This window comes from Dryobates pubescens, chromosome Z, assembly GCF_014839835.1.
Source record: "Dryobates pubescens isolate bDryPub1 chromosome Z, bDryPub1.pri, whole genome shotgun sequence".
In the NCBI taxonomy this organism is placed as follows: Eukaryota; Metazoa; Chordata; class Aves; order Piciformes; family Picidae; genus Dryobates; species Dryobates pubescens.
In genome coordinates this window covers 13,880,781-13,895,367 of record NC_071657.1, presented here as the reverse complement: position 1 = coordinate 13,895,367, position 14,587 = coordinate 13,880,781, and the positions used below count along the sequence as shown (strand labels likewise).

General features: G+C 40.2%; 1 protein-coding gene across 1 annotated transcript in view; it reads left to right on the top strand.

Moving 5' to 3' along the window:
- DTWD2 (DTW domain containing 2) overlaps window positions 1-14,587 on the top strand; it is a 76,293-nt gene that overhangs the window by 60,911 nt on the left and 795 nt on the right. The window contains exon 5 of the mRNA XM_009904331.2: window positions 10,983-11,111. Coding sequence (XP_009902633.1) covers window positions 10,983-11,111 — 129 coding nt within the window. The remainder of the gene's footprint in view (window positions 1-10,982; window positions 11,112-14,587) is intronic.

Here is a 14,587-nt window from a genome sequence, read left to right as displayed (position 1 = left end):
CTTACACCTTAGCTGTGAGGACTTCCCTTTCCTTACAGTTGCATTGTCTGTTAGCTCTTAATTTCATTTAAACCATTTGGGCCAGCTTCAGCCTCCCTTCTTTTACAGGAGCTTCAACTATTGGTTTTAGCACTACAGATTGCCTGCACTCAGACTTTATTTCACTTACCTATTTTAGCTGAAGACTAGACTATTTAGTTTCTTCAAGGATAGTAAGGTCTTCTGGGATTTTTGATAGTGCTTCTTGTACTTGTAAATATTTATGCAAGTTTTTTTCTTGCCATATTAGTAGGTTTTCTAGAAGTACATTGCATGAAAGTATCAGAAGGAAGGTACTCTTCTTATCTCCAGTAACAGGACTATCTAATTTGTCTTCATCTTCTCCATCATTCCTTCCTTCAGCCTTCAAAGTGCTTTACAGCATTGAGTAAGTATCTTACAGATAGAGAGACCTGTGGAGCGCAGAGAAAGAAGGTAGCTTGCCTGAAGTTACACTGTGATTTAGTGAGTTCAGGTTATTTCCTGACATCAAGCCCAATGTTGTGTCTTCTTAGGAAGCAGGAGACATGCATACTTTCTTCAATCTCTTTCCTGCACTGGAGGCTGATACTTACCTGTCACTGTCAGCAGTCCTGTCTTGACACCTTAGAAAATGCTGGTTTAGATAATGTCTGATGATGGAGACTTTCATTAATTTCAAAGTTCATGTTGCTTATCTAGTAAGTTAGACCCTTTCTACAGAGCAGCAATACTGAAGAGATTGCTTTTAAAACCATTTACTTACTGTTTACATCTTTATTTACTGTAGGCCAGAATATCTTGTGTTCTTCTTTTAAAAAGAAGTTCTCAGGTTGGCATGAGAATTCTGGTTTATTTTAACCCAAAGCTTATTAGGTATTTTATAAATGTTTGGTTTATTTTCCAAAGTCCTTTTGGGGTGGACATTTATTTGATACTATACATTTTCCATATGTGGTTTAAGAAATAAAAACATAATGGGAAGTGGCCAGAAGCATTGTGATTCTCTAGTTTTCCACTTGCATATTCTGTGTAACGTTGGTGAAGAGTATGCATACGGGCATAAATGTCTGAAACAACTTCCAAAAACATTTCTTACTTAGGCGCCTCCTCTCGCCTCCCCTGAAGCAAGGGCTTTGAGAAGATGCTGAAATTTGAATGCTGAATTTGAGTTTTTACGAAAAATAACTGATTCTTGGTTAAAACATTTCAGAAGTAATTTAATAGGTGAAGAAGGATTTGTTTTAAGTAGTTTGATAAGTTGCTAAGGCAACTACTGCAAACTATTCCATGTTTTGCTGAAGATCTTTGATTTCAGAGTGCATTAGAGAGAGAAGTGCATAGCCTAAGGAATTCTCAGGTAATTGCTGGACTTTCTCATACAGTCTACATACATGATACTAAGTATATTTGTATATTCTGCAAGAAAAATTGTACTTTGGAACCTGAATTTTGCTTTAACTTCATACAGGATTCTGTGTTAAGATGATCAATGTTTAGATTACAGATGTGTTTAAAGAAGTGAGGCTGTGTATTTTGGTTGCTATTTTTTAAAACTTCATTAGATGTGATTCTGTAGTTTGTAGTTTGTAGTCTGGTAGTTCTTTCAGCTGATTAATAAACAAAAAATGTTACATTTATGTATCAAATTCCCCAGCAGACACAAGGTAAATTACGAAGTGGGAAGTTTGCTATGTGAGAAATTTGTCTTCCACTGGTAAATGCTGCCACTGGTCATGTTTTCCACTTACAGTGTTTTTTTCTGCCCTGCTTCACATACCACAATTTTTTACATGTGGAAAATGCATACATTTATTGTGACTTTTTTTTTTAAAGGCAATATTTCATTTTCATGTTCATTATTGCCTTGCAGCACTCTAAAACCTTAGTTTTTCAAACGGGGGTGGAGTGGAGAAAGTGTCCTCTTTCCTCCCCCAGTTCCCTCCCCAAATTTTCTGTAGCAATGTGATGGAAGAATCTCTGTCTGAAAAGGATTAATTCCTTTTGCAATTTAATTTCTCTTCCTGTCAGCTGTCTGAAAATGAAAGCGAAGAACACAGCAGAGAAATATGCTCTACAGTTGGAGTTGCCCTCATTTAAAAGATATTTCTTTAAAAGAGGTGAGAGTAGTGCAAAACAAATGCATTTTTTTTCCCCCCCAGCATGTACTTATGGCATTCTTAAATATTTCTTTATATATAAATGAGAAGATGTTTGGGAAGAGACTTAATGAAATACAGAGGTGGTGTTTTTAAAAGAGGTGCCATTTGACATAGTCACATCATGTAGGATTATGTTCAGATGCTGAGCATTAAGTCATGCAGCGAGTAACTCTGCTGATTTCTTCTGGACCATTTATCTTTAACATGTAATAACCCCACGTCAATAATACCTGGTTCTTACATTGGTTTGGATCTAGAAGCAAAGAAAGGAAATTCTTGGAAGTGCATAGAATATTAATGTATTTCCATACCTTAACACATTGGAAGACAGAGGTTCTGGGCAGTGCTCTTTCAGAGGTGTTTTTTGTAGGGGTGCAAAAAGGCTTCTGGTTTTGACACACAGGAGCTGGGCTGGATTTCAACTCTGAATCAGGTTCTTCTGCACAGTCTGAAAGGATCGTAAGTACGTAGGTAGAACATAAATTCAGCCTACTGTTCAGCAGAAGCAACTCTGCTTCTCGTGTCAGGACAGACTATTACAGCTCTTCTCCAATTTCATTCCAGCAGCAGTGAGAGATCCTGGGGCTTGTTATAGTGATACGTCTAAAGTGATGCCATGAGTAGCCTGAGAGGAAGGGTTTGTAGAATACCCAGAAAGAAAGGTTAGAGGGTTCATTGAAAATTGTGGAAGTCAGTGTGCAAAGTATCTTGTCATTTCGTAGAACCTGAACAAAATTCTTCAAGTTTGCCTGAAAATCACAATATAATCTGGGACTTGTTTCACCAATTTACAGGAAACATACACAGGAATGCCACAGCTATGCCTAAATATTTGATCAAAAGACATGTGAAATGAGCAGAGGTTTTTGTGACATCTCTGTACTTTTTCAGGCTATCCATTTGTGACAGTTGCATGGCAGTTATTCCCTCCACTATTTTGAAACAGAATGCTCTTAAGATGTCACTTTAAATTAAAGCCAAGATTTTGAACAAAATAACTTATTTATATTCTTGATTTATATTTCAGTAGCATGCTGAGACTAAATTTATTCAGCCTACCTTCTCTGTAACAAAGATAATTTTGTTTAACTGCATGAGCTTTCTATAAGATACAGAAATTAGTTTAGTTTGGCTTACAGATAAAAGGTGCTTGTGCCAACTAGATACTGACTGGGAGATCTTTCCTGTACCCACACCCTTTTGTGCCTGAAGTTATTAGTGGAGTAGCACACAGAGAATGCTTTTCAGCACTTTGAAAGCATTTTTTTCTCAGTTTCTAGGAATGATAGATACAATGGCATGATGTGGTTGTACTCTTTTGGGGTTTTTTTTTTTTGGTGCCTTTCAAGTTCCTTAAAAAGGCTTGTGATACTTTCTCTAGAAGACATTTATTAAAGTAACAGTGTATATGAGCAGTAACTGCTGCCTGTGTTAAGGAGGATAATAGATAGTACCTCCATTCTCTGAGAGTTGAGCACATTAATTCCCAAACAGATACTCAGATTTTATAATGACACTATCAACCTTAGTAAAAAGAGGAAGGAGTTTTATAACAAGTATTAGGTTTTTCATAGAAGCCACAGAATGATGTGTTGTTCCACTGCCTGTTTTGAGATGCCTGAAGTCTTGATGCCTGGACTCGATGATCCTTAGGGTCTCTTCCAACCTTAGTTAGTTAGTTATACTGTGAAGTCTAAAAGCAGAAAACAGGGCAGACAAGACCCAGAATTGTTGTGTGTGCCCTGTGAAACAGGTTTCCTAACTTTATAGCCTTTCTGTGTTCATGGGGATGTACTGTCTTCCAAATACAGTTTTGCACAATGCTGGATTCTATTTGGGGAGGAGAGTTCATAAGAGTGATGATGAAGAAATTGGCAAAGGAGAAGAAAGACTATTGGCAATAAGAGGAGGACTGAGGATAGCATTTAGTGCTTTCTGCAAGAGCTTGAGTCCTAGTATTTAAAAGAAGAACAGAAATCAGTTGCCTGTCCTTCCCAAATTAAAATTTAGAATTTCAAACAGCACATCTTTGACCCTCCCCCAGTCAGGGGAATGCTTTTGCTTCCATTTGCTCTGAACAGCTGAACTGGGTCAAGTGTGTCATTACTTGCCTGGGACATCTCCAGAGAGGGCCCTGGAGGGGCAACTTGTCTCTGAGAAATACTGAGAGGCCACTGTTTTTATGGTAGTTCAAATCTTCTGTAAATGCACTAAGGCTGTAGCATTTGCTAAGAGGGTGGTATGTTGGCAGAGAAGCCAACAGTTTGTTAGAATTGCTGGCACTCAGGCTTTTGGAAGTCCTGGGTCTTGAGTTAGACATCAAAATGCAAGTTGATCGTATGTGTTGCCTCATGCTTCTGTTGGATGGAAACTAAGCCCTGAAACTCCTTTGCTCTTACAAGGAGAGCAGATACACTAATTTCAGTGTCTTGGCAAAATTCCAGTGAGTAATTGCATTCAGCTTATCTAACTTTATCTCTGTAGTTTGAATTGGTTGAGATAATTTCTATCTTCTGTCTCATGCTATTGTTTATTTTGGTGAGTGGTGTTAAATAGACTGCTGCTTTTTCAACTTGACATTCCTGTATTTTGCTAGCAACTGAAATTATTCCAAAGTGTGCATATGATTTGCAAATTACTCTGATAGGTGAAAAAAAAAAGGCAAGTAGTTGTATTGTGGTATCTTTATCATTTTATGGAGCAGTAGCTATAAAATATCCTGATGTTTTGAAATGTGCTTAAATAGGGTATTTATGTGTACTCTCTATGAGTTTTTGAAGGGTAATGTGAAGGATAGACAATCCAGGTTTTTTACATAAACTGGAAAGAAACATTTCTGTTGCTTTAAATTAAGCTTCTTCAGCTGGATTTGATATATGGCAGGTGATAGACAAAGAATCAATTGATCTAGGTACTGCAGAAGCTTTGGTGAGACAGCTGCAGTACCCTACAGCAAATGATTAACTCCATAAAAGGCAAGGAAAGCTTTAGACCTGTTGGCTGAAAATGAGCAAAGTTACTCTTCTACCCAGCTCCTTTTCAGAACAGTAAATATTCAACAGATCTAGGCAATGGGGTTTTTGGGGCTTGGTTTTGTTTTGTTTTTTCAAGAAGATACTCTTCCCATGTCTGGGATATGAACTGTCTTAATTTATTCTGGCTTGTATGCTGTTTTGGCTTTGCCTTACCATTCATTTTATGCTGTGAGTTAGCAGAGCTCCTCATCGTGTGTTTTATCAATTCAGTGAGTGTATCTAGTTTCTGACAGACTAGCAGTCATTTGGTGAGTCTATCCAGTTTGTGATAGGCAGTGGCTACCCTGACTGTATTTCAGGTGTCCGAGTATCATTTACTTAGCTACTGTGCCACACTGGAGTAAAAGGTAAGTAAAATGCATGTTTAAAGAAGCCTAAGAGACAGACAGTGGCAGGGCAGTGTCCTGGTCAGGTATTCTTCTGATCACTTGTTTCCATCCTCTCCCACTCCTCCCAGGAAAGAGGAAATTTGGTTGCTGTTGCTGTTAGTAAGTATTTGTATGTTGTGTGTGTAGAAAGTGTTTGCATGTTGTCAGCTGTTTGAGAGCTGACTTGCAGACTCTTTAGCTCTAGTGGAAGGGAAAGTACTGGCAGCTTTCTTTTGTATAAGTTGTCCTGCAGTTATCAATCATATTCTTTTCTCTGAACCATGGAATCATTTGGGTTGGAAGGGATCTTAGAAGGTCGTCTAGTACCAACCCCCTACCATGGGCAAGGACACCTCTTACTAGAACAAGTTGCTCAAGGCCCCATCCAACCTGGCTTTGAACAACTCACTTCCAGGGTTGGAGCCTCCATGGCTTCTTTGGGCAGCCTGTTCCACTCTGTCACCACCCTCATGATGAATACTTTCTCCCTAACATCTAATCTCAGAGTATCTTCTTTCAGTTTGAAGCTGTTACCCCTTGTCCTATCACTACTGGAAGTTCAGTATAAGGTCTCCCTGAATCCTTCTCCTCTCCAGACCAAAAAAACCCAACTCTCTCAGGCTGTGTTCTTAGGGGAGGTGCTTCATCCCTCTGATTATCTTTGTTGGCCCTCCTCTGGGCCCTCTCTTAACAATTCCATGTCATTCTTGTGTTGGGGGCTTCAGAGCTGGATACTGTGTTCCAGGTGGGGTCTCAAAAGAGCAGAGGGGGAGAATCATCTCCCTTGATCTGCTGGCCATGTTTCTTTAATGCAGCCCATGATTCTGTTCTCTTTCTGGGTTGCAAGCACACATTCCTGGCTCATGTTGAGCTTCTCATCAACCAGCACTCTCAAGTACTTCTCCTCAGGTCTATTCTCAATTCATTCTCTGCCCAGCCTGTATTTGTGCTTAGGATTGCCCCAACTCAGGAGCAGGACCTTGCACTCGACTGTATGGAACTTCGTAAGACTGGCATTGGCCCAGCTCTCAAGGTCCCTCTGGATGGCATTCCTTCCCTCCGGCATGTTGACTACATCATGCGGCTTGGTGTTTTCCACAAACTTGATGTGGGTGCACTTTATCCCACATTCCATGTCTCTGACCAAGATGTTAAGCAGCACCAGTCCCAGTACTGACTCCTGCAGAACAGTGCTCATCATTTGTCCCCACTTAGAGCCCCTGACCATCACTCTGAGTGCAATGGTCCACCCATCAAATCCATGACTTTCCAGTTTAGAGACCAGGATGTTGTGGAGAACAATGTCAAATGCTTTGCACAAGTCCAGGTAGATGATGTCCATTGCTCTTCCCTTGTCCATCAACACTGTTACCCCATCATAGAAGGTGACCAGATTTGTCAGACATGTTTCACTCTTGGTGGAGCCATGTTGGCTGCCACAAATCACTTCCCTTTTTATTATGTGCCTTAGTAGAGTTCCCAGAATCATCTGTTCCATGGTCTTGAGACTGGCCTGTAGTTCCTTTGGTCTTCCTTTCTTCCTTTTTTTTCAAATGAGGGTTATGTTTCCCCTTTTCCAGTCAAAGGGAGCTTCACAAGATTGCCATGACCTTTCAGATGTGATGGAAAGCAGCTTGGCAGCTTCATTCACCAGTTCCCTCAGAACGTGCAGATGGATCCTGTCAGGTCCCATGGACTTGTGCACCTTCAGGTTTTTCATGTGGACTTGTACCTGATCTTCACTTACAGTGGACAGTTTTTCATTTTCTTGGTTCAAGAACCTTGCTCTTACCTTCTGTAACTTGGGTGGTGTGGTCAGAGGCCTTGCTGGTGAAGACTGAGGCAAAAATGTCATTGAGTGCCTCAGCCTTCTTGTCCCAGGTGGCCAGGTGCCTTGTTTCTTTTCAGCTCTTCCCCAGTCTGTCTTTTATCATTGACGTATAGAAGCTTTCTTGTTTCCATTGATGTCCCTTGCCAGATTTAATTCTGTTTGGGCTTTTGCTTTGCTGGCCTGGTCTTTGTGTACTGAGACAACTTCTTTGTAGTCCTCCCAGGATACCCATTCTTGCTTCCACCCTGTGTTGAAGAGTGTGTTTTTCATCCATGCAGACTACCTCGTGTTTTTGCTGTCTTCTTTGTTGGGACACCTTCATCCTGGGGTTAGAGGAGGTAATCCTGAAATATAAACCAGCTTTCTTGGGCCCCTCTCCCCTTGGACTATATCCCATGGTACTCCCCCTAGCAGGTCTCTGAAGAGGCTGTTCTTGACTCTCCTGCCTATCCTTCCTGTAGAGGTTGTAACCCTTCATCCCAGCACTCCAGTCACAGGCACTGTCCCACTACACATCAGTGATGCCAACAACTTCATAGCCTGACAGGCCTGCATAAGTCTCTGTCTCTCTTTGTTTGTTTCCCACACTGTGTGTGTTAGCACAGAGACATTTGTGTTGTGCCCCTGTTGAAAATGACCAGTTAGAAATCCTTCCTGCTGCATTTCAGGTGCTCTCTTGCTGGTTTGCAATCCTTCTTCAGACTCCAGGCATCTGTTGCTGTCAGAATGATGGTCCTCATGTTCAGCTTTGATCTTAAATTTCTCAGCATGATACCCAAGAAATGAAGTACAGATTGCAGCTGACAGAACTATTCCCTGCTCCCACAAAAGAACAGCTTTAAGTCAGTGTTGTCTGTGTCTGAGAAGGAAGAAGCCAGTGTGTCTGTAGGTGGTCCATGAGGTGGTTTCAGCTTCTGTAGAGAGACTCTGTATATGAAGATTGGGGCTGTCAGCTGTTGAGAAGGATGGATAGGTTTCTACGCTGCTGCTCAAGATATGTGCTGGAGAAACAATGGGCTGAGTTTACCTTGGTTTTGAATACCTATCTTTAAGTAGACACTGAGTTCCCTCCTCCATAGATATCTGAATACTTGAAATAACTATCCTTCCCACTCCGTCACGTTGGAGATCCACACATGATCCTAGTAAAGGAAGCACACAAAAACCTCCAAACCTGGAGAAACAATTATGACAATATTAGTTTAATTTGTATTTTCCTTTGCATTTCATCACACAGACTGATGTCCAAATTCTATATTTTCTCTTCTAAACCACTTTACTTTTTTTGTAATTTATTTTTCAATGTGAAATAGAAGGAGGTAGTTGATGTAGACTAGTTTAAAGGGTGACATGCATCCACTCTCTTATTTCATTTGTCACTGCCCATGTAGGGCCATTGGAAGGTCTTTTCCAACTTAGTCATTTTGTGATTATTAAATCTGCCCAGGCTCTATTCCCCAGCATATAGACTGAGTTTGCTGTTGAATATCCAAGTAACTGTTAACAACTTCCATCTGCTATGACTCTAAACTAAAGACTGTATGGTAGGTGTCCAGCAGAGTGCAATAACCAGCATAATTTACTAGTGAAGTGCTGGGTATAAATTCTTTTGACAGAGTAGAGTTAGAGACTAAAACCTCTGAGTTTGCAGGTATGGAATAATCAACTCCTTCAAGTGTCCTGGCTTATCAGATTTGACTTGCTAGTAAGTAATAGGCATTCAGTGAGTAGTTTCCTATAGATTGTACCAATTCATTTGCACAAGTAAGCTGAATAGCTGCAGAAATGAAAGCTAGTTTTGAGTAGAGATGACCATTGTATTTGCAGGAAATAATTCTCTAGATCATCAACTGCAAACATTAATTTCAAATGCCTCAGCATAGTTATGTTCAGGAAAGATGCATTCACATTTGCCTTGAGACCACCGCTGCATTTGCAGTTTAATGAGCAGTTGGTAGTTGTATAACTTGATTAAAAATCCAGTGCACTCCTGGTAATTATTATGGTAAGCAGCCTTAAAATAGCAAAAGCAGTGATCTTCACTCAAGAGGACAAAATGAATTTTGGAAGATGTGATTTCAAAATTATTTGATTAAAATGACAGCTCCACTGTTACCGTTGTGCAAAGAATGCAAATGGCTTTTTCTACAACGCAGAGATCACGCTGTTAGTTTGCCGTGTTCTTTCCATAATGAATGTGAATTCATCTTCTCAGTTTCTCAACCCAAGTGTGTGTTCTTCAGCTGTTGAAAGGGAATCTCTGCAAAGTAGCTAAAGAGTCCTTGCTGGAAACCTATGAAGTATTCTGAATTGTACATGTTTTCATCCTTCAAGTCTACCCAGTAACAAGCCTAACATTAAAAATAAAAAGTTTCCTTTGATAAACAAGGTGGGGCCATCTCTCACCAAGGCACATTTCTCTCTTTTCCTGTACTTGAGTATCTTGAGCTTTTATAGCTACCTTAATGTACTTCTTGAATTACTTTTTCTTTTTAAAAAGCCCTTCAACTGGTGAGATAGTGTATGATGGTCATCACTTGAGGCAGAGCCAAGAAATCATTTTCAAACCTGATTTATGTGAGCAAATAGTTGTAGTGGGTAACCCAGGGTTTGAATAAATGTAGATCCTAAAAGTCTTTCACTTAGAACTTGACAAATCCTATTTAACCAAGGTGCATAGTGTCAGTGCCTATAGAGCAATTTCTCTGTTGTACAGGGTTGTGTGTGTGTTTTGAGTGTGCAAGAAAACAGGCATAGTTGAACAGTTTTATTTTTGTGATAGGATCTCTATGGCAACTGCAATGGGTTGCTGAAATTCAGTCTTTCTCTCACAAACTGTTGTATTTGCTGTACCTGTTTGCAGTTCTTGTCTCTGCTGGTGGCTCACAGGTAGGATGGTATTACACTGAGAGCAGCATAAGGTGATTGGCTCCTAGGGGTGTGGTGGGTTGAAATGACCCCCCAGGTAATGTGGAGAAACTAACCCCCAAAATAAAACTGCCAGACTTAGCTCAGTTTGGGGTGGAAGCAAATTAAGATATATTTACAAGCAAACTGCAATCTAGAAATATGAAATGCAATGAATATGTACAAAATATACACTATATGAACTATATATATACACACAATTATAAACAATACAGAAACTTCTCAGAACCCATATAGATGGGTCAAGTGGGTCTGTTCACCTCTGCCACTCCCTCCCTCCTCCCAGTTACCTCACTCAGTAGTCAAAACAGAGATACCCCTGGCAAGGCTGCGAGAAGAGAGAGAGAGGAAAGCTGCAAGCAGAAGCAATAAGAAAAGAGAGCAAGAACTGTTTATGCCTCTGCTCTATATCCCATTAGCAATCCAATGAATTATATAGACCTTATCATTATTTTCCTTTTGTGTCTAATGATAATTTATTTTCAGTCTTTGCAGTCAGCTCCCCCTTCAAACTGTAACAGAAGGCCAGAAGGGCAAAAAGGAGTGGAGGGGAAGGGGCTGTGTTTTGCCTAGTGTAGGGCAGACGTACCTTGTTTACTACAGTGACCTGTTTATTTGAGTAGAGTTTTTTATTTTTCAGGTGCAGTTGAAAACCAACAATTCAAGTCACTATGTAATTCGTACGCAGCCAACAAACAGTTGTCTGTCTACACTTGAATGTGCAGCTGCTGCTCTGTCTATCATGGAGAAAAATAAGAGTATACAAGAGGTAGGTAATTCTAAACACTTGAGTTTTTCATTTGTGAAGAGTAAGTGTGTAGTGAAGCTGCTTAGCTGTTGACGTCACATTTGGCAGTCAACATCTTAACCACGTTGTAATGGTTTTGTTGCATAGCAGACTAAAACAACCAGATACCAAGAGACACATTTTGTCAGTTATTTTTTTCTTTCTTGTGTTCCAAGGGTCTTTGTGGCTTTCCTATTCTTTATTCAACACTGCTGTCAGATTGCTGAGGGAACTTGTTACATACAAGGGTCTTGAATGATTGTTTTGCTATTCTTTTCAGTATTTTAAATTCTAGTAGGGTATTTTTTTGTTCTCTCTCCCATAATGGAACTGGATAGGCTGTCTTGTCACAAAACATTGTGTGAAGAGAAACCTGGGCAGGATTTAGGGTTAACAATGTTGTTTTGATGGTATTTCAAGTTCCAGTTAGGGTCAGATCATGTCCTGTAAGAGATTGTTTGGTAGACTCCTATTTTACAGACCAGGTTTACCATGGTAGCCCATTTGTGTGTGGAATAACAGCTGGGTTACTGAAAGCAAGTGCTACTTTCCCAACCCATCCACTCAGTCCCTTGTTTTTCCTTGTTTGTTGATTTTAGTTTTCTTTCTTCCTTTTATTTATTTCTCTAATGCTTTCCCCAGGCACTTCCACTTGTACAAGTTTTCCACTGTGCAGTCTTCAGATTGATTTGTCTCACAGTAGGAGATTTTTTTTCCTGCACTTTTTCCTCAGTCTCCTTCTCTTCTTCCATCTTTTATTTTCATTTGTGTTTTCTGTTCACTTTTCCTCTCTTGTACCTCTTAAACATTTTTAACTCAGCAGTCCTGCTGTTTTCCAGTTCTTTCTTTTCTTCTGCCTCATTCTTATTTTCTGTCACATTTTCCCATCCTGTACTAGTGCCTTGTACACTGCTTGTTGTAATTCTATATGTGTTTTCCTTTGTTATGGCAAAACTTCAAGACAGAGACCAGGCCTGTGTGCTAGATTCAGTTGTACAAATGTAACAGGGTGAATTGATTGATTTTAAACAGTGTTCTTTTGTGCATTTCTTCTTACTCTGTTGCCTGTACACTGAAAACTGCTTTGGTTTATGTACTGTGTTAAATAACTGCAACTAATAGTTAACTCTTTACAGCTCTTCAGTTGCTCTAGGGCATGGAATATGCTTGTTGCCTTCTTATGTTACCAGAGTGGAACTCTCTCCAAAGTATGATCAGTATTTTGTAGCAAAGGAACAGTATAGCAAACTTCACAGAAATGATGGCCTATAAGCACTCTGGCATCTAATTTGGATGAAACCAGAAAAGCCTGGAGATTATTTAGTTGATTAGTGATCAGTTGGTGCTGAATAAGGTGGCAAGCAGCACCTGAACTGACATTTTTGTGCTAGGTCTGGAAGGCTTTGGCCTTTGATTTTCTTGTCCTTTTTGCTACTTTTCTTGTAGGTAAGATCTGAATCCACAAAATCAGGAGAGTTTATTATCCTATAATAGATACTAGGAGGCAGTGTGTATGTATACACACCTTAAAATGTTTGTTTACCCTTTCTGATAACCAAATTGCCATAGAAACATTCAGATATTTTCACCTGTCTCTTCTGGTAGTAGGAAGGCACAGCAAAGGGATCTGGACAGGCTGGACCGATGAGCCAAGGTCACAAGATTTAACAAAGCTAAATGCCAGGTTCTGCACTTGGGGCACAGCAATGCCATGCGATGCTACAGGTTTGGGACAGAGTGATGGGAAAGCTGCTGGACACAAAAAGACCTGGGGGTATTGCTTGACAGTCAGCTGAGTATGAGCCAGCAATGTGTGCAGGTGGCCAAGATGGCCAACAGCATCCTGGCCTGTATCAAGAGTAGTGTGGCCAGCAGAAGTAGGGAAGTGGTTGTGCCCTTGTTCTCAGCACTGATGAGTCTGTACCTTGATTACTATGCTCAGTTTTGGGCGCCTTACTACAAGAAGGACATTTGGTTGTTGGAGAAGGTCCAGAGAAGGGAAAGAAAGCTGGAAAAGGGTCTAGAAAAAAGGTCTTACAAGGAGCATCTGAGGAAACTGATTTGGGGAAAAGAAGGCTGAGTGGAGACCTTGTTGCTCTCTACAGGTACTGGAAAGGAGGTCGTAGTGAGGGGGTTGGTCAGTTTCTTCTCTCTATTATGGGGTCAGAGGACGAGAGGAAAAGGTCTGAAATTGTGCCAGGTGAGGTTTAGACTGGATACTAGAAAAAATTTCTTTACTGAAAGAGTGATCAGGCATTGGAATAGATTGCCAGGGAGTTGGTGGAAGTCTTCAAGAAACATGTGGGCATGGCATTTTGGGACATAGTTTAATGGCCATGGTGTTCTTAGTTTGACAGTTAGATTTGATAATCTTAGAAGTCTTTTCCATCCAAAACAATTCTATGACTCATATTCCAGTTGTGGGGAATATTATTACTTCAGGTACTATCAGCTGAAGCTTTGGGAATCTGTGAAATACCTTTGGATACAACTTTTTGAAAAGGAAAAGCATTTCCAAGGTGTAAGAAACCTAAGAAAATGTTAAGATTAGTATTAGGAAAGTTTCTCTTTTCTCTTACACAGGATATTAAAGTATTTAACTACCTTTGATTATATGGTTAACTTTTACAGTTAAGATATAAATTGCAAAGTACTGGGCTGACAGATGTCTTTGAGAATAACTGGTGCAGGACTCTGAAGTATTTTGAAGTTCATTTAGTTAGGTAGATTCAGTTTCCTTTTTAACATATATTGGCCTGGGAATATTTACTGACATGAAATAACAATTACAGTTTTTAATAGATCAGTATTTTTAAATGATCCTCTGAAGTCAAAGCACAGCAAGGTGAGCTCTGAGTCTGAAAAACCCAGAAGCTGACCCAGTTTCAGACAGACAATTGAGTGTATTCCTGCATGTGGAGTAGAGGGTTGTTTTTACTGCAGAAACGAGAGGTTGGAGGTGATCTGAAACCCTCCTAACAGCAGCCTTGAAGATAAAAGTAAGCCTGTCCCACTGACCTCCTGTGCTCCTGCAGCCAGGGAATGCAGCCCACTGGGTTATGTCTTGCTGCCAGCCAGCTCACAACTCCTGTGTGTCATGGAAGGAATTTGGGCCCTGAGAGTTCTCGACTTCAAGTTTATCCCAGGTCAAAGATGGAAGTTCCATGGAAGTTAAAAATGGGTGCTTAGTTTGATGCTCAGTGCAGGTCACTTGATTTTCCTGCCAGCTGAAAAGAGTCACCTTTTACTTTGTGAAAACTCAGCTCCTGCTGACTGTAGTTATGTTTGTGATTGCTTTATACATCTGCACAAAGCCCCATGATAGTGAGTCAGGCAACCAGAAAATGAAGACACTACAATTGCCAGGCACTTGAGATAAATTTGATTTATGTGGCTTCATTAGCCCTACATAATATCACTGGACAGAAGCAGTGATACAGTAGAGTCTCGGACAGCAG